This window comes from Pieris brassicae, chromosome 1, assembly GCF_905147105.1.
Source record: "Pieris brassicae chromosome 1, ilPieBrab1.1, whole genome shotgun sequence".
NCBI classification, from domain to species: Eukaryota; Metazoa; Arthropoda; class Insecta; order Lepidoptera; family Pieridae; genus Pieris; species Pieris brassicae.
Genome location: NC_059665.1, coordinates 11,071,785 through 11,096,821, shown reverse-complemented (window position 1 = coordinate 11,096,821; position 25,037 = coordinate 11,071,785). Strand labels below are relative to the sequence as shown.

Here is a 25,037-nt window from a genome sequence, read left to right as displayed (position 1 = left end):
TTTAAGTTGGAGTCTTTAAAAATCGACTTGTTGTATTACTTATGGAAATAATGTATTACTCAATAAATGATTATTTGCAGGAAACACTGTAGTTGATATAAATTTAATAACGTTTGATATGATATGTACGATACAAATAATGTAAGAATTGACGAATTCATATGACTAATAATGTAAAACTCCTTTAAAGACAAATTTGCGCCTTCGTGCGAAGCAGAATATGCCAACTTACTATTGTACCACCTTTTTGTACCATATTCTTGTAATACATTATTATTATTAGGTTGAAACCAAAACTTGTGCCTTTTTTCATAAATTTTACAAATCATGATGTTTAATTAATTTCTAAGGGGTTAAAGAGCATGCGCCACCATATTATTTCATGATACACCATTGCCGAGTGATGAAAATATGCAGAAAAATTTGGTTCGCTTTTAAATTGGAGACGAGATTCGACAAATTAATCACGTTTTTTTACGAATAATTTTAATAAATGTTTTATTGTTGCGACTCTCAACTCTGAGGTCGTAGGTTCGATCCCAGAATGTGCACCAATAGACTTTCTTTCTATGTGCGCATTTAACATTCGGTCGAACTGTGAAAGAATACATCGTCAGGAGATTACCTTAGAGACAAATGTCGCCGGCGTGTGTCAGGCACATGAGGCTGATAACCTACTTGCTTATTAAATTGACAAATGAACATAAAGCAGATACAGAAATCTGAGGTCCAGACCTTAAAAGGATGTAACTGAAATGGTATTTCACACAAAAATAAACACTTAAAACATACTGACATTTCCGAACCTTCGGTTACATTAAGATAACAAAGGCTTTTTATTATTTAATCTCGCCAATTCCGGAGTTAATTTGTGGCGTGGGAACAACAGAAACATCACGATTTCCTACCTCTCTGAATCCATTTTGTTGAATCCAGCTTTGCGCTCCGTCCTGAAAAAGAAATTTCCTTTTTAATCTCTAAATACATAATAGATATCCGATGTTCTGTAGATAGTACTAGATGCCCTCACGCACTTTGTTTTGCCTTAATGTGATTATTTTACTTAGTCTACCATTTTAGTAGCTACATACCGACATATGGAACATTTTGATACCCAGAAGACTGCTCGCTTTGCCGAAATAAAAACCTATCGTCGTCTCCATTTAGCGTTTGCAACATATTTTGCGAATAATTTTCATTTATATAGATTAGATAAAACCTTTTTTTTGTAGAACGGTCAGGTTGACTTGATGTTAAGTGATACCGTCGCCCATTGATACTCAATACCAGAGATCTCGAATGCGTTGCCGGCTTTATAACTTACGAAGTATATTGGAATATAAATTCCTTGTTCATCACTTAATTTTAACAAACTTAGACCTGGAGATGAGAAAACTTAGAAAGGTCGCGAGTTCTATTAACTGCGTAAGAAAAAGAAAAATAATCCATTTATATTTAATTTTCCAACTTGTAAAATTAAGAGAAGAGAGAAGAATAACAAAGCTAGCAAATGTCACATGGCAAAAGAAACAGAAAAGTACAAATTATTAAACTGGTACCTAAGGTACAATAACGCAAAATAGGGAGACATGTGGATTAACCAGATTAAGGAAACGACAGGTAGTAGGAAAGTGACACAGTGCAGACAGAAATGGCAGGATTTGGAGGAGGCCTTTGCCAAAAAAGGGGACATACATACTTATGCATGAATATAATAGAAATATAAATGTAAAGTATCTGAAATAAAAGGCTTTTATTATTATTGAATTAATTCCTTTTGGCGTTTTACATCCGGTATGGCTTCGATCTTGTATTCGATGTGAACGAGGTTTAAACTAAATCATAAAATTACTTATAAAATCACTGATTCAGACTAAATGGTGAAAAAATATATGTTTATTAAATTATGTATGGTATTAATTGAGTATAATATTTGATTGAGTAGTTTTGGCCTAGTGGCTTCAGCGTGCTACTCTCATCCCTGAGGTCGTAGGTTCGATCCTCTGGTCAATAGACCGAATGGACTTTCTTTCTATGTGCAAGTAACATTCGCTCGAACGATGAAGGAAAACATCGCGAGGAAACCGGCTTGCCTTAACCCATAAAATCTGATCACCTACTTGCCCATTAGATTAAAAAATGATCATAAAACAGACACAGAAATCTGAGGCCGAGACCTAAAAATGTTGTAGCGCCATTGATTTCTAAAATAATATTTGATTGAGAGATTGGATTAATTGAAACTTTAAATGGTCGGGATGATGATTACCGTTTTCTTATTGTGTGTAATCCCGAGTGTAGCTAACGAGTTCCCACAGAACAGAATAAACGTTATTTCCTAAACCGCAATTCTTGAGAAAATGTGTATGGCGGACAAATGTATGTTGTAGAATCACAAGTTGTACGCGGTCGCGATTTTTGTTTGATTATTTTTACTAGCGGAGCCGACAGACGTTGCCCTGCATCTTCAAAACAACATTTCAAATTTAAAATACATAAATTGTAAATAATTTGAACCATTATCGAATTCACTGAAACACTTATCAAAATCGGTGCAGCCACTTATTGCATTACGGCTTTGTCGGGAAATATTCGATCGTCTTTGTCGTGGCATTGTTAATGATAATATCGGCACGATATGCCAATAGAAACTCAAAGACATCAACTTCAAAACTCCTAATTGTCAATTGTACTTAACCATAGATAACTTTACGTTTAGGTGTCAGTTGCGTTTTGTTGTACCATTTTTAAAAAATAAACGGCTAGACCGATATTTTGACTGATACATTTTTCGTCTGTTGCGTTTTTTATATGACGTTTCATTTCAAGTCCCACGAACACGAACAGTCCGCGTCCATCTCCTGGTTCTAAGCTACCTCTCCACCAATTTACAGCCAAATCGATTCAACGTTTTTTAATTATAAATAATGTAACTAACACGACTTTCTTCTCGTATATAGAACTGGAAACATTATGGGTACCAAAATCTTATTATTATTTAGACACGATCAACCTATTGCAGACCTTATTTCGCTTTACTTGAGCAAATGTTAGTTGCGCATAAATAAATAAAGACAAACTAAAAAATTAATAAATAGAAAAGTAAACCAAATTATAAAACTTAGGTCCCTGCGGAAGTGTATCGTAATAATATCGTGTAATCGCTGTATTACGAAACTTATTCGTTGTACGAAGAAAGCTCTGGGGTGACTGGTACTATCTAGCAGGCTCTATCTAATCTTAAACTGAATAACATATTAAACAAATAACATTTACATTTTTATAATTAAGATACCGTTGAAGAAAGAATGATGTTTCAGCATGGGCTTAGAATGTTGCTTAAATTTTCGAATCATGGTTCGAGCGAAATTTTTGTTCTTAAGAAAGATTACATTACATTTTAAATAAGTAATGATACAAATTCAAACATCGGCTAACATTTTTGTCATGTCATGGGTTTTTTATTTATTTATGTTTTAGCAGAACAAAATCTCGAATTATTATTGAAAAAGAAATATATTCGTCGTCCGCCGTATGTACCACAGACAAAGATTAAAGGTGCAACAGAAGATGAAATAAAAGTGCTCAAGTGCTCAACTCGATCATAGGTAATAGTAACTATTGTCTTTATCAATTTATTACGTTCTATGGAGAAAGAAACTAAAGGGCTTCTCTTTTTCTATCGAGGTGATGAAAAATCATGAAAAATAAAGTTTTTAGTTCCGGGCCTTAGATTTCTGTATCTGTATTATGAAAATTTGTAAAAGAAACACACTCGCTGTCGACTTTACGGGTCTCAGGCAAGCCGGTTTTCTCAGGGTGTTCTTCTTCGCCGTTAGAGTGAATGTTTAATGTGCACATAGAAATAAAGTCCAATCGTGTAAAGCCGGGAATTGAACCTACGACCTCATGGAGGAGAGTTGTACGCTAAAGCCACTAGGCCATCACTCCTCATACAAGTGAAAATTTTTAGAACTCAAATTTACTACTAATATGTTTTAAATAAAGTATTAAAACCTATAAGTTTAATAAGTTGTGAGTATCACCACTATGTGGATCCAGCTGCCCACTGAAGTAATTCCGATTAGGTTTCTTCAAGAAAAGGGCGTACCAATTCTTAAAAATCCGGCATCGCATTTGCGAGGCTACTGGCAATGATGGGCGGCGGCATCCCTTAACATCAGATGAGTGCGTTGGCCCCTATTACATAAAAACAAAGTTATTTTACAAAACTAACAAGACAAAACTGTTTCGCGACTGGTCGATAACAAAAATAATATAGATATATACTATACATATATACAATTTGCTATTAAATATACTTTTCGTTTATAATTTCATTGTCATGTCAAAGTTTTATGAAACAATATAAACTACGATAATGTAAACTGGAGCAATTGCAATCAATATTGTTATAAATTATTCACGGATTTATCACCCTTTCTCCATTGTATTAAAGCATAAAATGTAATACAAACACCCATGGGAACCATAACAGGCTATAAAACTACGGCGCCAATCGAAAGAAAAACTTAGAATTCGCACAGAGCATTCGATCATGTTCTTGCTTCATAGATAGCGATAAATTTATGGCCTGGCCTTGTGCAGAACAAAACGGTACTATGCTATGTTTGTTAAGTAAGAGTGGCATTGTTAGGATTATTTCTTTTTATATAAAGAATATAAAGAATCTATAATTCCAATATTTGTAATATGAACACCATGTATCTTTATAATAATATAGTTAACTATATTATTATAAGGATTGCATGTTTGCAACTGCATTGTTTTTCATAACACCATGAGCTTTTCATTTTAGTATTGTCTTCATATATAATTTTTAAATCAATTTCAAAGTCAAAAACATTTATTCATATAGGTAACACAATGTACACTTATGAACGTCAATAATGAAGAAATATACATTAAATGCTTCTAATTTTACATTTACTTCCAGTTCTCAAATCAAGGGCGTAGAACGCAAGAGAAGAACTGGCATTTCTTTTGTATTACACAACGTTTGTAAGGTGCTGCACCTGTTACAACATGTTCCAACTTTCGCATGACATCTTAAGTAATACATAATAATAAAATAAATTAAAAAACAAAGATTTGTCTCGGATCGTCAACGATCCTCTATCAGCAGGAGGCATGGTGAAATAGGAACACGCACTTACATTCTCGTGGGAACAACACGCAAATACATAGTCGAAATAACTAATGTATCCAAATATGTAAATATGTATATGTATTTACTAAATTAAATTAATTCAGAACTATTTTTTTTATTCCAAAACTAATCATCATTGAACCTTGTAAACCATTGTTGAAACGGAGAAACGATTTGTTAACATTTGATTCTTCTTTCACTGGCCTGAAAGAAGAAAAGTTTCATAGATTATAGATCAGGCGGCAAGGTGGAAGCCTAAAGGCCGAAGATCGCCGACCCGCTAATGTGACCAAGTCACGACTCTCCCGGGTCTGCCCATAACAGCTACGGTAAGGGAAACTATAGACCAAACTAAGGTACCTTACAGTGACACGACCCTCAGCAATGAATTCGACGTAGAAGAGAGGCAGACGAGAAGGCATTTAGAATATACTGCTGCTACATATCCAACGCTGGAAGGCTTTGGAATGGCCTGTTTTAATACAAACCGTAACTGCAAGGCAGAAATTTTTCAAAGGCGCATATTCCAGGCTTTGTTGCAGAAAAATCAGGCATTCAAATCAATTACGACTAAGCTATCTTGAAATTAAGCATATTTCAAGATAGAAAAGAGTATTGAGAATATTCATAGCGCTAAATCATGCATCATGAGCACATCCCATTTACACACCCACAGTCTCATACCAATACAACACAGCCGTATTAGGTATTAAGTATTAAATGAATTTTATTGACTTTTCTTTCGTAAATGTTTGAACCTTTTTGTATCTACTATGTTTTCCATCTTCCATCATCTAAACCCTAAATACGCGCTCAATGTAATTTATTTCTTTATCCTACTAACATATACAACAAAAACAATTATGCTAAAAATATAGCCGAACATGGAATACATAATAAATACAAAGAGGTTCATATACTTACGATACTACATTTACTTATTTAATTCAATTTAATAACATAATAATAGTAACCCAGGCAATTTCTTTTCCCAGTACAATAATACCGTTGAGCTTTAAGCTAGGCTTCCGTGGGATAAATCTAGAGGTCCTACTAGTCATTAGAATAATCCCGGCCGAGAGCAAAGTGCACGGTGCAATGCACCTCATTACTGTCTGCTTATCTCCAATGTTAGCCTTAAAGGGAAGGCGGAAATCGAAAAATAATATTCCAGTCAATTCCTTTAACGTTTCTTCTTTCATTTTAAAAGGTTTTTTGTATTTAATTACTGTGTCTAGTAATAGTTATGAATTATTTGATTAAAATCTATTCTATACCTACATGAAACGATTGTTGATTAACAAGACTTTTTAAAAAAAAAATTATGAAACTCGGTACAATAAACAGGTACAAAGAGGAGGATAGGAGCAATTTAGAAGGTGAATAGACCAGATTAAGAAAACAGCAGGTCGCACATGCCAGAGAATGGCACAGTGAAGACAGAAATGTCGGTATTTGGGGGAGGCTTTGCATAAAAAACAACACGTAGGAATTAATGACATGATAGAAATATAAATGTACTTAATTTTATTTAGCTGAGATACTTTTTGACATTCAACACCTTTTGTCTTCAGTCACGTGACCACGCACGCTGTAAAGCATACATATCTTCAATCCGGTAAAAAAGTGTTTTCTTTAGATATATTAACTATCAATTAATCTATCTAAAGAAAACACATCATTTAATTTATCGTGTCATTATAACTTACTGTTATAATCAAATATAAGTTAAACATTGTACTTATTTTGAAACAACCATTTCCGAGGAAGGCTCCGCCAAAAATAGGTACGGTACAATATGCACTAAAACTATGATATTACAGTATCCATTAATTGTATTACTAAAAGAATACAATGAATAAAGTGTTTATTAGTTTATTTATGGGTAAAAGTCCTAATTTGTAGTCAATTGTTGTTATTGTTTATCAAGTTTTGTATGTAAAGAGGAACGTCTTTACAAACAAAACTTGATGTCACCTGCTTTCTTAAACCTGTTAAAAGTAATTTTCGATAAAGCAACTTTTTTTTAAATAGTTTACTATTAACTTTCGCATCCTTGTAATTTAAACCACGATCGTGATCTCACGATCCAGTAGTTTCCTGGCGGAAGTGGTTGAAGTTGAGGTTTTATATTGTTTAAACCATAGATAAATAGAGCAATTGTGAAGTGTAATTGCTCTTTGTTTCACGTTAGTTTCTGAGTGTTTTAAAGTTACAAACGTTCATAGGTTTTATGGTTATGTTTTAGTTTTTGAATGGGTTTGGTTGGTTAAATAATTTCCAAGTTTCTAATGTGGCCTTTTCAGATAAACCTACTTCAACTCAAAATGAAACAAAACATTGCACAATTCATTATCTCTTTTTATATAGAACAGGGGTCAAACGGGCAGGAGGCTCACCTGATGTTAAGTGATACGCTCATGGACACTTTTAATGCCAGAGTAGCGAGTGCGCTGCCGGCTTTTAAAAAATTGGTACGATCTTTTCCTGAAGGACCTTAAGTCGACTTCTTAGCAAAGAGTATCAAGCGTTGTGTACCCGGCAGCTGAAGATGCCCTCTCAGACTCAACACTGGTTGACACCAGCATGAGTAAGCTATTATAAGCGAACTGCAAACCCTCGCTACCACACTCTATAAAATTATCTCATTTTTTATGAGTCACTCTACAAGTCTAATCTGAGAGAAACAAGTAAAATACTTTTAGCTGCACTCAGTCTCTTCTTATTCCTCTAAAAGAGTCGTGTTGGTATTTTTAAGCAGCAGCACGGGATCGCGATTGCATTCCCTAAGCGTAATACAGTATAAAGGAAGGTGGCGGTTGTTGGAGGGATGTTCAAATAAATAAAATAGTTTATTTGAAGGTAGGTCTAAACTGACTTCAATCGTTGTTTTTTGAAGTGTAACTTCTTTAGGCGTATGAGGGTAGCATTTTTACACATGAAACGCAATAATAATAGCGTCACGAAGCAGCGTTTTTGTTGTAGAAAAGGGTGAGAGAGATTGAGACCGATTGAGAGAGAGTGAGAACGGGGGGTCGAGAAAAATACACTCTATTGGTTGATGTATTAGGTTTTACATATTAGAACTTTAGATGACAATTCTGTCGCATAACGTCTTGTGCAGTAAACGCAGATTTTTATATAGTTATACTAACATTAGCACGTATCCAGTGGGTAAATATAGTGTGAATATAGATATAGTGATCATATACTGGTACATGTTTATCTATTGGGGGTTTTACCTTAGTAATAATTAATTTACAAAGAAGTTTCACTTCTGACATGTGTACTTTGTACGCACGCACTTTTTTAATATGTTGGCCTTTAAGCTCGGGCTGTTTTGGAGAGCGGCCGGCCGGAATGGGCGTTTTCCTGTGGCTTGGATTGTCGCTGAGTGGTTAATCGCCTGAAGAGGGGAACGGAAGCTTAAAGCAAGGGCTTATAATGAAAAAATATATATGGGGTTGTGACGTCGGACTAACAAATAACTGTAACTTAACTTTTCATGGGTTTTAAAAACTAAGTGACACATCTGTTACCTATAAAGAATGTAGAATATGGTACAAAAAGGTGGTACAATAGTAAGTTTGCATATTTTACCACACACGAAGGGTCGCAAATTTGTCTTTAAAGGAGTTTTACATTTTTCAATATTAGTCATATGAATTGGTCAATTCTTACATTATTTATATCGTACATATCAAACGTTATTAAATTTATATCAACTACAGTCTCTCACGCAAATAATCATATATAAAAATACATTTTTTTTTCAAAAATAATACACCAAGTCGACCTATACAATATCGGAAACATGATAGTTATAATTCAATTGACGTATGAAAAACTAAAAGGTCTATTTGTTAAGCAAAATGTATATGTAATTTAACTGATGTTAGGTTACTTAACTCGTTTTTTTAACATAATATTCATCCATACTACAAACTTTACTGTAATATTGACATTTCTTAAATGACTATTAAAACAGCAATTCTACGATCAAAAGCGCCATCTAGAATTGCCCGAGTCGATGTGAAAAGTGTAAAAGTTGGTCATTCGGATGACATAATAACCTTGACTTAGCACATTCTCATTTACCGGTTTTTAAAACGAACAAATTGATGTATTACACCATCAAAACTCGCTTGTTTAAAATTCGTTTATAACATATTTCAATAAGTTAAATTTAGGTAAATAAAAATTCTTACAATTATATTTTTAGTTCAGAAAAAGTTATGAAAGCCCTATCACAGCACGAATTGCTGTGTCAGTGGGAGGGCTGGAGCGCTGAGGCGCGCCGGCACGTATTAACAATTAGTTATGTAAAACATTAAATTAATGTAATTTTATCATTTTTTTTTAAATGGATGGACTTGACTGATCATATCAAAGTCATGTTTTATATACATTTTGATTGTATCAAGAATTGGCTAAGTTTGGATTTTTTTTCTATCGAGCAAAGTAATTTAAATCGTGTATCGATCTTTCACAATGGATACATAAACTAACTACTCAACTCCACAATATATTTTTCCATTCGCCATACTTCAAGAAACAATGACAAAACATGGAAACAAACATGTGCTTTTTTGGAGTTGTGCGACCGTATAAGCACAGAATAGGCATAGGTATTAAGAACATGTCACTTTCATGAGAAAAAATAATATTAAAAACATGAAATGTTAAATATCACGACACCGTCGTACGCTGTATTGCACTATATTGCATTAGAGTACATCTACCAGGTATCTATACCAAGTGATATGCCGGCTACGTATGGGATTGAAATTAAAATTTATTTCTCGTGTGTATTTTTTATTTGCCTTGCGTTCTCAGTGGCGCTTATGTTTTGGATATGTTTTTAAGCAAAACAATTATGTTACACCGCAGGGTTTATTTGGTTAAGTATTTTTTGCGCTACCGTTTGAAGGGAGATTCATTCCTTTATTCGTAGATATTTCTAGAGAGAGATTCTTAAAACATATTTAAAAAAGTTAAAATTACAGAAACAAAAGTCTCTATAGAAAAGCTCAAACGATACCAGTTGCTGTATAAAATAATTTTGTTTTCTTTACATCAAAGTAGAAACAAGAGAACACTTGCGCGCTTCACAATAAAAGTAAGTACGCTCGAAGCTCAAACGACCAAATAAATTGGATTAACGAAATAATTTATAAACAAGGGTACTTCGAGTAAGAATGATTGAATTGTTTGGGAATTTTATGACGTAAACGTAGTTGACTTGTGGTTTGTCGATGACCTAATTGGGTCTGTTATGTGCTCTAATTATTTATGTATAAGTAATCTTAATCACTTATTATAAAAGTAATCACTTAGAAAATATATAAAGCCAAAACAAGAACATTACATTGAAAAACAAAATATACAAAACTGCAAGTAGGTCACAGAGGGTCCAGAGGAGTTCTTCGGAATATAAGGTATGAGACCTTGCAGCAGAGTTACATCATCGGACTTCAAGGCAGACTACAAAATACCATCTGTATCACCTCGACGTCCGTCGTTCCACAACTGAGCGTACGAACCAGCTGCCCACGCAAGTATTTCCGAATTCAACTTAAGGTCCTTCAAGAAAAGAGCGTACCCAGTCTTAAAAGGCCGGCAACGCACTTGCGAGGCTTCGGGCCATTAGCCCCCTGCTTTATAAAACGTTCTACGCTCTTTTCTTGAAAGACCCTAAGTCGAGTTGTCGGAAATACTTCAGTAGGCTGCTGGTTCCACACACAGTAAGTGTTCCACGGATGTCGAGATGATACGGCTGGATTATTCTGTCTCGAGGTCCGATTAAGAAACTCAGCTGCAGGTTTGAATCCGAACTCCTCTGAACACTCTTCGTGCTAAATAAGGAAGAAGATGCATAGTGAACTCACATCTCTTCACAACGCCAAAGGATATAGCCGGTCGGAAAGGGATTGGCCGTCGACGATACAAATACACGCTTCGTTGATAACGGGAAATATAACGAGATATATATAAAATAATTTTCAATTATTAAGACGATAAACAAAAATTATTTAATACATTACTCTGCAGTATAATAAATAAATATGTACAAATGGAATAGAAATTGGCTATTTAAGTTACAAAATATGCTTCATAAATCCTCTATGGATAGAGTTGCGGCTCATTGCGCGGCATTTGTTCGAATAATTAAATCAGCTCAGTCTGTGGACCGTTTCAAGTGACACAATTACGACTTTTTGAATATTTTACTCGCGTTTTACTTTTGACAAATATTTATTTTGTTCCGTACTGTTTTATATTTTTGTATTTAAGTGCGTATATTTATGGGTTTACAATGACAACACTGAAAATGTTTAGAAAACGAAAATGGCTTAATGTAGAAAGTTGCCAATACTTTTATTGTTTTTCGAAGTAATCTCCGTTCCTCTCCACATATCGTCGCATTCGATGGAACCACTGAGAAAAGCAGTGGGCCCATTCTTCCTTAGGCGTCTCTTCTATGGCATTTTCGTACGCTTTCACTGCATCTTCAGAGGTCGTAAAGCGAATACCTAGAATTTTATCTTTAGTTCTTGGGAATAAATGAAAATCGCAGGGCGCTAGGTCAGGACTGTATGGCGGATGACTCATTATCTCGACACCTGCCATAGTCAAATATTCAACAGTCCGTTTTGCGAATCTTTTCCAAGAGTAGACGCAAACATCGATTGACATACCATACTGCAGTAACTGTCCTTCCATCTACTAGCACAACTGTTGCGAAATGACCTTTCCGACCAAAGAATGAGGCAATCATCCTTTTTCTTTGACTTCTTCCTTACTTTACCTTAGTTGGCCGATCCTCGAAAGGAAACCCCACTGAGCTGATTGTCTTTTGGTTTTGCTTTCGTAGCAATATATACAGCTTTAATTACATGTGAAGTTGTCAAATACAGCTTTTGAGTCACCGCCGTTGAAATTATCTAACATCTGACGACACCAGTCCATGCGAAGGTGTTTCTGGTCGTCGGTAAAAGTATGGGGAATCCATCAAAAGCTTCCTGTCGCCGAAGTGTTCGTTTAATATTTTTTGAACTTGACTCATACCAATGCCTAGGCTTGCCCATGTCTGCTGATAAATCACTCTCTTATCTTCCTCTATCATGCATCGCACAGCACTGATGTTATCTTCAGTAGTCGCTATTAAAGGACGTCCCTCACGCGGATCATCATTGAGATTGCTACGGTCACGCTTAAACTCGTTAAACCAATTGTAAATAGGCACGAGATGGGGCTTCATTAAGAAATGCTTATCCCAGCCTATCATAGCAAAAGTGCGACAAAAGTTCTAGATTTGCCGCCAATTCACAAAAGCAAATGACAAATCAATGCAATATACTACATTTGGTAATCAGAGTTCTAAAATTGAAATTCAAAAAAAGTTTTCTTTATCAATGTTTCTAACTGGCCAGTTCTAAACATGTTTAGTGACTGTATAAGGAATCGACCACAACACCACAATCCAAATCATCATCTGAAAATAATGGATAAATATGGAGGAGGCTACAAGAGGCCATACAATACTATACCTTAAAAAACCTTAAAATTACACATATTAAGAAATGTTAACTGACCAATTTATGTATGGATTTATTAATAAAACTCTAATAAATAAAAAATAAACAGTTACTACTAATACGATATAACTACACCCATAATTCTACAAATTTTTGAAAACAAAATAAAATGAAGAACATTTTATTTCTATAAATGACTTTTTATGATTTTCATTCATTCATAATGAGTCATTATTTTATATTATATTAGTCAGTCATAAAAAGTCATTTATAGAAATAAAATGTTCTTCATTTTATTTTGTTTTAAAAAATTTGTAGAATTATGAATGAATGAAAATCATAAAAAGTCAGTAAGTAATAATGTAACTTTCTCTTATTCCCGACCATTTTATTTGGGTAAATCATAGCCTAAATCACAATTTCATTCACTTTCGTTCGCCACAAACGAGCAAAAAATATACCACGTGACTTATGTGGTCTTTGTAAGAATAACAGCGGTAATGAGCGGTTTCTTCTGGATATAATAAAATAACGAATTGATGTATGAAAAGAATTTTATAAAAGGTGTTATTTACCGGTTTTTTTATATATGAGAAAATATTATTTACATATATATATATACCTTAGTTGACGAGTTGTAATTTTTTCCGAATCATTTATCCATGTTTGACTATTATAGGAAAGACATAGTGCACTAAATAAAAAACTAAAGGAAAAGTAAGAAGTCCAGAAATAAAAAAGAAAACAAAAATAATTGGTGAACCATTGCAAAAGACTTAAGAATAGTGCCACCACGGAAAATAAAGAGAGCTTAATGTTGGAGCGGAATATTGGAAGAAAAATGATCAAGATAGAGAGAGATGGAGCTAGTTGGAGGAGACCTATACTTTTAAAGAGGTCTTTGTAAAACGTTTTTACTTTCGTATAAAACTTGAAGTGTGAGTATCTTTTGTACTTAATGTTTCAATGAATAAATAAGGCCGCATTATTATTATTTCTATACCTTCCCTACATGTGATCGATAAAGAGGTAAGTATGATAGGTGACATTAACAATTAAGCATTGGCGTATGACAGTTGAGCATCATGCCATAGACATACATAAAAATAGAACTTCAACAGAAGAGAAAGAAGTCTTTTACATATAAGTTTTTTTAATTGTATCTCTTGGTAGAGGTATATTAAAGGAGTCTAACTAAACATGGTATCATTCTGTCTCCTGGCGAGACTCTTCTTTCAAATATACCACACGCATTACGCGACAGTCAAAAAACACGCCTTTAGTTTTATTGATTACAAACCTCTAGGACAACAGATTTTGGAAATGTCAGTCCGTTCCAGAGGGAACAGAATTGTTAACAGAGTGTGCATACACCTTTGGGTAAATATAGTTTCACTTGCAATCTTTTTGACTATTCATTCTACAAATAAGTATTTTTACGGAAAATAAAATTGTCCGTGATCAAATTTCAGAAAAACACAAACCACACGTGTAGTCTAGCGAAATAACTCCATTATTACGAAAGTCAATATATTCATTTTCTATTTTAATAAACATCCAATATATTGGAGGACTTCTTTTGTGAGACGAACTTTATTGAAATGACAAGGCTGCGCTCTAGGCTGCATCGATGTTGTAAGTACCTGTTATTGATTTACTTCATTAAAACAAAAAAAGTTGATGCGCACTGTATTTTAAGTGAGTTAAGGTTTGTAATACTCTGAATAGTAAATAATATTAATAATTCTAGGGCCGACAAGAAGAATCGAAAGCGACCGAAATTGGAGAGTTGGTTCCAACATTATAGGCGAGACAAGGCCCATCTACGTTGGCTGGGGCACCTAGAGCGCATGGGCCAAGATCAGGCGATGAAGGAACCATACCTAAGCCAGCCTAGTGGTCGGAGACCAGTTTTTGGGTCGCAGATCCAGCCAGTAATAATAATATTTATTCACCACAAAACTTTAAAAATAAATCATTAACATTAATATTAAATACTCATCAAAAGGATAATTTGTGTTAGTTTGAATTTATGACAACTTTAGTCTTAAAGTCAAATAATTCTTTTTTAAATAAACTTTTACAAAGCACTTTTAAATCGTTATTTTTTGTTGAAACAGGATTCTACCGAGAGGGGTTACGTTACACTTAAAAATTTTTAATATCACAAAGATCTGTTGAACAAAGTTTAATAAGCTTACTTGATTTTCTTAAGCTAGCGAAACCAGATAGATTTTAATATTACATCAAATTCTACCTCAGGGAGTCCTTTCTTACTCCAGTTAGAAGCCATTACAACGGCGGTTTATTGGGGCAAAATTTGGTTTTTATGGTAATGTCGCGGATTTCATTTTTCAAGACATTATTAAGAGGGTAAGGCATTTTTATATCCGAGGAAATGAGTTTTCACATCCCCACTCGAAGAAGTATGGTATGTGGGTAACTCACTCCAGACAAAGAATTTGCAACTTGGTTTTCATCTTGAACTTTCTGTTATTTAGTAAGATGATTGTCTTGAAGTTCATGTTTCCTTGCTGTGGTAATGGAAATCAATTGTCAACACTACAGTTATCTCTTCTTTTTTCTCTAACATAAAATACATTAGTATTTTTTGCTGTTTTGCATCAAAATATTCAGTGCGTTTTCGTTTATTGCTTCTCGGAGCAAACAACCGAACATATGATATAAAGTTACTTGTATGAAAGAAAAGAAAAAACTTTACTTACACACAATAACATTTTTTTTTTTATATACATGTGTCTTTACTACGACATCATGGAACATTACAATCTAGCCTAATTTAAGACTAATAAGTAATTTAAGTCTAACCTAATTTACTAAAAAGGATTGTAATAAGTAAGTGTCCAATAACGCTACTTATAGTCTCTATTAAAGGGAAGACACTCTGTTCTTGTGTTTTCATTTTTTCATTCACTGTTTAGCACTTAATATTAAAGTACACTAACACTAATTCACTAGTTCAAATGGTTTTACCCTTTTCAATCTTCTCACTAGGTCAGTGGTATCAAGGAGTTGAATAGCCTCGACATTCACGTGATGGTGGAGCCTATGTTCGTGTGCTCCAGCAGCCTTTTTTATTAATGAAAAACACACAATAACATGATATTTAAGTAAAATAAAGTCCACTGGCCCACACACTAGGATTCCCCGTGTTGTGGGCTGCCAGTCTCATCCTTCTGACTTGTCTGTTGTAGTCCTTTTGACTTGTCACCTGTACTGATGATTTCTTCATGACAGAAATTTATAAATGTTTGCATAATAATATTTTCTGTATTCAGTAAAGGACAGGTTTGTAATGAGAGTTTTGAAATGTTAAGTGATAATTTTGTTTTTAAGAAAGTGGTTAAAGATGAAAGGGCCTCTAAAAGACTAAAAGCGTTGGGCAAAGAAAGTTGCGTTGTGTTTGATGTGGTGTGTAGGGTGTTTTGTTTCAAAAAAAGCCTTCAAAATGGTATGAAATATAGTCTAACAGTTAAAAGTTTTGTTACGTTGTACAATTTTGAAGTTGAGTAGCGAAAAGGTTTCATATAGGATATCTTAATTCTAAGCTAAGCTAATTTTAACTATAACAATGTTAAATACTTCAAATAACTTAATGACATATCGCAGTGCATAGGCAGTTGGTCGTGGAAGGCTGATGGGAAAAGATGGGGAGGCCTTTTGGGATATGAAGCATGCAATGTCTTCAAAGTAAGTTGTCAAGTTCCGTAGTAAAGCTTTTAACTAGATTATCGTGAATATACCCCATATTTCAACAAACTAACCACGATTTTTCTGAGTTTAATTGTTCTATATTTCCCTGGAGATTACCTCTATACGTTAGAAAATTATAATTCTGTATAAAAATTCCGGAATTTAAAATTTTCTATTTCCCTTTACAATTTTAATTCCTTCATTCAGGAAAGTCTAAGAATTTGAATTACGCGAAAACGCAATTTCAATTTTAAATTAAAAGATTTCCACGTGAAGAAAATTCATTTCCTTTTTAAGGGTTAGTGATATTGAATTAATGGTTTATTAGTAATTCGACAATTGACAAGCTTTAAAGCTGAAAATTTATATCATAATGTTTAAAGAACTTTATTTTCTCATGACAAAATTATATTTTATTTACGTGTGAAACATTATGTATATACGAGCGAGATACACGTCCCAGTTTCAGTCTAGTAGATTCACTCTGACATGTATTTTAATGCCCTTTTGAATTTGTTAAATTCGCTAATATTACGAATGTTGGATGGTAATTAATTAAATAGTTGCACACCCTCATACCTAATTGACCTCTTCAAATAATGTCAACGCGGCTTCGGCAAGATAAGCAAACTCGCTCGACGAGTATTGTGTGTAGTTGTGTGTTTCATATTTTTAAATGATAAGCTAGCTACTCTGGAGAGAGTTATTTTTTTTTTTAATCATATTTTATTGATCCGACATTGAATAAAACTGATGTTGAATAAAACGGTAATTTATATATACTATATGTAAAATAATCGTTTCACGTCTGAGCGTTTCTTTAGGCAATTTTTGCCGCGCTCTCTGTTACATAAACTAAAATATTTCCGGATTTATTTATTCATCTGATGATCTTTAGGCTTTTTAGAAATAAAAAAATGTTATAGATGCCTTCAGAAATGTGTGTTTCGTAGCTGTATACTTCCGATCTCGTTGGTCTGGTAAAATTTTGAAGTGATAGTTCTTTATCGGCGTAAAAAAAATTACCATCACATTTTTCCTTTAATTCAACCGTAGTAGGGACAAGAAAAACATGGCACTACTACGGTTGATTCGAAGAGATTCGAAGCCATTTATAACAAAAATATATAATAACAATAACAGTGATAGTAATAATTCTATTACAATTAATGAAATTCTAATAATCTTAGTAGTAATAAGGTAAAAGTCATGTCAGTCATCTATGATAATAAAAGCCTTTTATTAAACTTTATCTAATTTAACTATATTTAACCAATTTCCATAAAGTTGTCTATAGGAGATAAATTTGTCGAAAAATAAGGTCATAAAGAAGTTTCACTTCACATATTTTTTTTAATAAAGTTTTAACACAAATATATGTAGGTTATCTAAAAAATTTAAAACATTTTCTTGTTCTTCTCTCATATTGATCTTATTAATTTGAACGATGACAATTTCGTTTGATATAACTAAATTAAGGACAAAGGTATTAATACCTTCCGAGTGCTCTAGCAAAGAGGGTTAAATTGACCTTTTTAACTAAATTTATAGTTCCGGGGCGACGCCTGAAAAATGGCGCCATATTGGAAATATATTTCCCAAAAAAATATTAACACTAAAAGGGACTCAACAATATTTCCGTTTCAAGATATTGTGTGAAACTAGTAAATCATTGGGATTTATTAAAACCTCATTAAAAACACGTATAATGATCAATAATCTCACGATTTCTTTTTGTATTAGTAGCTAATAATTATTAATAGTATATATAACCGTTTTTGGCTTTAGTGTATTATGTAATTGTTTAGATATTGTATAATAAGTAGCTGGAGGAATACCGATAAACAAATAAATAATATATCTAACAGTATATTAATGAAAGGATTGTAAGGTTGATGGTAACAAAAATCCAACTCTAAAAGTTCATATAACTAAGAGATTGGTGCCGCTCCTAGTGGACCAGTATTTATAACAACAGCTCCTGTGGCGACAATGTAGTTCACAAAACTGTGCTTGTGGTGTGTTGTGAGACACTGTTTGTTTGCCCCAATTGCGTGATGATACATTGCCGGGGTGCTTGGCGGCTGTCGCAGAGTTTTCCATTCTTTTTATTTTCTTTAATTGTTTATTTATTTTTTTTCTTTGACTACACACGCGCGCACTATTGATCCAAAACTGGCAGGGTCGCAATGTAAGGCTGGGGGTTCGAGACGTTTGAGAGGCAGTAACTATTCTCGAATCATATGATATATATACGTTATAAAAAAAAACAATGGCGCTACAAACTTTTTAGGTCCGAGCCTCAGATTTCTGTATCTGTTTCATGATCATTTGTAAATTGAATAGGCAAGTAGGTGATCAGACTTCTGTGCCTGACACATGCCGTCGACCTTTTGTGTCGGTTTCCTCACAATGGTTTCCTTCACCGTTCGAGCTAATGTTAAATGCGAACATAGAAAAAAAATCCATTGGTGCACAGCCGGGGTTCAAACCTACGACCTCAGGGATCAGCCTTGCACGCTGAAGATCGTACCAATACTTAAGACTTTTTAGGTTCACGCAAAGTCGCGGGATAAATTAATCGCAAAACGCTCGTCGCTTTATTGAAGCCAGCACAAAGTATTCGATCGTAAATTGCTTGTGCAGTACACAATAGATTGTGGTGAATGGTGACCGAAATAAACGAATGAACTATACGAGAACGAATGAATGGTGACATAGAAACTGTCAGTATATTTCTGTAAATGCAGCATTACTAGGTGCAGTCAGAATTTTTTATATTTAACACATTAAAAATTAAAATTCGTTAACTATATTCTACTATATTTATCTAATATATTTCGAAGGTTTTTCACGACAGCCGAGATTTGAATGCGGGGCGTCAAGGTTGAAGTGGTCCGAGTCACTTAATCCACGATAGAGTAACAGAATTTAACTAAACTATTAATAATTGCAGTTAAATTAATCTTAGAGTTATTTAATTTGTTTTAATTCTTATATCATACTGATTCTGTTATTTCTAAATTGTACATAATATAAATATCTAAGCGAAAATAACTAAAAGCTTCGAGATAAAAATTCCGGAATTCAATAGCACAACATTTTAAAATACTCGTAAACATTTTCTTAAGAAAATATGGCAGTCTTTCGCAAGATTTTTAAGGTTATTAAATTACTTTAATGTTATTAGGTGGAGGAGGTCCTCATCCCCACCTAGGGTATAGGACATTAAGTCAAGTTAGTCACAGGTGATCTACATACTTGATTCATAATGAAAACGAATAACGGTGATTGGTAAGACTGGCGAATTTGTTTTTTTTTATTAAAAACAAAACTTTTTGACGTGACAACGTCATAAAATCGATAAACGCCGGCTGCACTCATGAAAAAGCATGGCTCATTGTCCCGTTTTGCTGATTGTCCCGTTACGCTGATTGTACGCTTATGCCGCATCTATATCTTTTCCACTCAGACTTAAATATGCAATAATTTCTCAATGTTTTGCTATAACGTTGTCACCTTAAACTATCGTCCGTAAACCGACTTTAGAGACAACCATTTTTTCACGTTATAAATTGTCTGCACACACAATTCAACATTAGGTACGATCTAATACTGAAGACTAAGAAGTAATTTAAAACTAACTTAAGTAATTTGCTCAAAACTATATTCAACATAAAAAAGTGTCTAATATCCACTCTGTTCTTGTGTACATTTTTTTAGAACTTTAGTCTAACGTGTTAGACTTATTCGCTAATTCGAATGGTTTTGCCCTCTTCAATCACATAAGTCGCCTATACAATAATATTAACAAATTAAAACTCAATTTTATATGTAACTCGAAGAGAAAAGAATTAAAATATTAACCAAGCACGCGTCGTATCGCAAAAGGGCTCCCCCATCTTTTCCCATTACTTTCTGTCGCATGTCTTCTTTCACCAACTGTCTGTACTGTGTTTAAGCTCAGCTGTTTTAGTGGCCTATGTATCCGAAAGGCAATTTAGCTGAAAAATATAGCTGTTTAACTTGGCAGGCTACTGTCATTATGTACCGAAACGCGAAAGGTGCAAAATTAATGCTACTAATAAATTAATCCAAGAGAAATAAAGTGGATACTAAAACATTAGAACATGTAGTTTGTTTCTTTACTCCTGTACGAAAAAACATTTTTGTAACAAAAATTTCGGACAAGTTAAAGCCTTATCACAACTAGCAATTTTTCCCTGCTGAGCTGAGTTTCATCATCGGACGTCGAGCAAGAACACGAAATTCTACGCCTATTCATGAGCGTTTTTTAAGGTAGTTTTTGCCGCCTCAGTGGAAGCTGCCCAGTGAAGTATTACCGAACCAATTCGACTTAAGTGTCCTTCAAGAAAATAGCGTACTAATTCTTAAAAGGCCCGCATCGTACCCACACCTTCTGGCATTGATAGTGTCTTTATTACTTAACTGAGCTGAGCCACCTGCCCATTCGCCCATTTTAAGATTTGAGGTTAAAGATTAATAAGACAGCATTTTTCCCCAAGTTTACTCGACATCAAACGATATACGTTAATAAATGCGCAATATTATTCACCCGTAGCAATAATTAATAAAGCTTTTAGCTTCGACAGCACGGGCCCAACGCTTAAATATTTGCGTTTACGATATTGGCTCTCATGGCCGTTGGAGGCTTTCACGGATTTTCATTTTATTTCAATTGGACGCGAGTAATTTGAACCTCACATTTAAACACTCTAAAGTTAATTAAAAATTTATCTTGTATATTTATTAGATATTATATTCAATCAAGCAGACCTGTGCACACTACACACGACTTATATACAAAAAAATATATCGAATAATGTAAATGTTTTTCGACTTCACTTGAAGACACAAAAATCTTTATCAAAATCTATCCAGCCGTTTAGGAGTTTAATTAAAAACACATGTAAAGAAGAATATATATATACCGACTGCAGCGCCATCTGCCGGGCTGATTTATGAATCTAAACCATGCAGGGCGTCACCCAAACGCATACATAAATTTAAGCCTAAAACAGCGGTAAAGGAAGCGAAAACAAAGTCTAGGTCATACGTCTATCGTCTTATTAAAATTACGCCGCTTCGAATGTAATCACATTTGTAAAAGTCTATAACAAATATGAAACTTGAATGTCCCTGATCATAGAAATCGACATATTATATTTTAGTACATACTATGCTCAAAATAATTAACTTACACGTAATTAAACAAAAGAAATAAATAAATGTCAATTGCCGTTATCATTATTATGTATATTAATATGGAAAACATTGTGTATTTGTGTGTTTTAAATAAATAGCAATGTAATTTGCGAAATATTTATTTCTTTAAAAACTCTAGTCAATTATCGCTTGGCTAACACGTATAAGCTTTTTTCTATAATAATTATTATTATTACTATGTAGGTTAATAAATTATAAAATAAAATCAATAATATCACTTTTCATACTATGAATCTATTTGGTAATTGATACACACATGCTAGAGATTACAAGGCATATTCATGAGAAACTCGGCAATTGTTACATAGAATCTATCGATTTGTGGCATTGCTTTGTTCCAGGTAATACCTTGCTTCATGTATACATGGGGTATAGGAATATACTATATATTCCATCCTGTTCAATCCTACACCTTATCTTAAAATTATTTCAAATCATTTATAGATTAGAGATTAGACTAGACTTCTACGCTCTTCCGAAAACTGTATCCTTGAAATCCCATCACATAACTCTTCTAAAATCTTTTTTGGCGAATCTCCTTTAAGGTCTCTTCAGGGAGGCTATGGAAGTCAATTCCTGTCCTTATCTCCTTCTCTATCTTTCTTTAAGTCTATCTAATTTTCTTCTTCTATCAAAACTTCTTTATCGGCGTGGGAAAAAAATTACCGTCACATTTTCCGTTACGCGCCATATTTTTCTTGTCCCTACCATGGTTGATTCGAAGATATTAGGAGACATTAATAAGAAACATATGATATTATACATGTTTCTTATTAATGTCTGGTAACAATAATAGAAATAATTATATTACAATTAATGAAATTCTATCCTAACCTTAGTAGTAATAAGGTAAAATAAAATAATTGTATTATTTGTATTCATGTATATGATAATAAAAGCCTTTTGTTAAACTTTATCTAATTTAACTTTATTTTACCAATTTCTGTAAAGTTGCATATAGTACATTATTTTTCGAAAAATAAAGTTTTAAAGAAGTTTCACTTCTTTCGTGTGTACACTAGTACACGCACACGTTTGAATTTTTTATTATTGTCTTCAATGGTTACATTTGTTTTACTGGGTTTTATTTATTCCATTACTTATGTCCAAATATATATGTATATGTATTGTTTAGATGTGCACTTCTTGCGCTAACCTTATTGAATTTTTTTTCTCGAAAGCGATATGGTAGTTGCATCCTTTCTATTTTATTATTTTAACTGTACTGTTTAACTACAACGAAGTGTCAATAAATAAATAACAAATATATCGATAGATAGATACGTAATGGACAATATTTAGACTGCTTGCTTCTAAATTATCCGTAAATATAGGTTTTTTAATATAAAAGACTTATAACTCAAATACCGTAAGTAACGTATGCCAAAACCAAGACGCCTGACCGTGAATTATTTGCTAAAACATATATCATTCTAGAATTTATGGTTTGTCTTATCTCATAACAAATGTGTGGACTTTGCGACAAATCGAAGTTTTGATATGAAACGAAATATCTATGATTTCTTCTTCTATTATTTTTTTAGAAGAGAAATTGCAATTATCGTACAATAGACATAACATTTATTACTAACGAAACACACGCTGAATAATAATAATAAAAAAGAGAACGAAAAATAACTTACTAAAGAATCAGGCACATTTTAAGTGTGTGATGTGTGTGTTGTTGTGATACCTGACACTGGCTCAGCATTTTGCCAAGGAGCAGACATTTCAATCATAGTATTGAAAAGGTTGATATTTTTTTTGAAATTTATTTGAAAATTTTATGCTTTGGAAACCGAATTCTTTTTTTAGGAAAAAATTTAGTTTCAGTTGCACATGTACTTTACCTTCAGTAGGTATTTGCTTTAATTATTTTTCCATACTATAAATGGAAGAACTCGCCTGTATTTATGTAGGCCCGTTGCCTAACTTATGGTAAATTGTTTTTATTTTAAAAAACTGTCTATCAAATAAAAAAAAATATTTACTGTATAATAATTTAAGACCGCTTTGTTGAGCATATTGATAACTAGTCGGAAGCACAGTAATCCCAAAGCCGATTCAAGTTTCAAATTGCATGTAAAATCGATGATTTCGAGCTGTCAGAAACAGCGCGGAATACTGTAACTATTATACAATTCATGCCAATGTTAGTAAATATAAAGCAGTACAGTACATATACATAGTATTTTTATTAAAAGATTCGGAAGCGAGACTTTACGTTAAGTATTGCTTTGGTGTGACATAAACGCATTTGAATTGAAGATTTGACATTCGTAAGTCATACTTAGTTGATTGCTATGTGACATCTGTATTTTTTTGACATGTGTCATATCTTGACCCTAAGGATGTGGTTATGGGTAAAAAGCAAACCAACTCCTCTCCTAATTCTTGTTTCATATCCTTTTTTTCGAAGCTACTTCTACTCTTCTTACACATTCTAGGCCTCGGTAAATTATGTACTTGCCAATTCAATCATCATAAATACCTGTAATAGTTTACGCAAATAGAGATATATATGCAGATATATAGAAAGTTAAATGTTAAGGTTTGAGAACAATACGACATAAAGATACATGTTTATATTATCATAACTCAATTACGTGTTATTTTTTTCTATGACAGCAGGCAAACGGGCAGGAGGTGACCTGATGTTAAGTGATACCCATGCCCAGCCCATGAACATCTTCAATTCCTGAGGACTCGCGAGTATATTGCAGAATTTTTAATAATTTATACGCTTTTGAAGGACCCTAAGTCGAATTGGTTTGGGGATCCTCTTGAATTGGGAGTGACTTAAGAAACCCTCAATTGTGGAACGGCGGTGATCGAGGCGATACAGGTGGTATCATATTCCGCCTCGACGATAGTGAAAATTTATTTTACTCCTTATTATCCACCCTACTACTGTATCCCCTTATTAAACAGAGGCTATGATGAACTAACAATACAGTAATTAACTACGTTTGTTCATTACTGCCCTGTGGCGTACAGTAATTGCGATGTTACATACATATAATTAATATACCAATTATCATGAACTTTATTAATGAGGCATTGTGTAATTTGTATTTATTATTCAATACGACATTTTGTAAACCATTACGAGATAAACAGACAATCTTTGCCTCTTAAGAGACATCTTTACATACACAGTACAACCATCGCAAACTTCTCACTCCAATAGACATTTTGTCTATGTGCGCATTTAACATTCGCTCGAATGTTGAACGAAAACATCGTGAGGAAACCGGGTTGTCTTAGACTCAAAAAGTTGACAGTGTGTCAGGCACAGGAGACTGATTACTTGCCCATTAGATTGACATATCATGAAACAGATACAGAAATTTTAGGCCCAGTCCTAA

At 33.5% G+C, this 25,037-nt stretch overlaps 1 protein-coding gene across 3 annotated transcripts in view; it reads right to left on the bottom strand.

The window, feature by feature from the left end:
- LOC123712159 overlaps nucleotides 1-25,037 on the bottom strand; it is an 89,073-nt gene that overhangs the window by 21,568 nt on the left and 42,468 nt on the right. The window contains exons 2-3 of one of the 3 annotated variants that reach the window (XM_045665140.1): nucleotides 4,112-4,200; nucleotides 909-950 (exon numbers count right to left, since the gene is read on the bottom strand). In XM_045665140.1, the coding sequence (XP_045521096.1) occupies nucleotides 909-950; nucleotides 4,112-4,137 (68 nt within the window). In that variant the 5' untranslated portion in view covers nucleotides 4,138-4,200. Of the gene's footprint in view, nucleotides 1-908; nucleotides 951-4,046; nucleotides 4,066-4,111; nucleotides 4,201-25,037 lie in introns of those variants that run through there. The other 2 variants (XM_045665157.1, XM_045665149.1) reach the window with 2 other exon arrangements.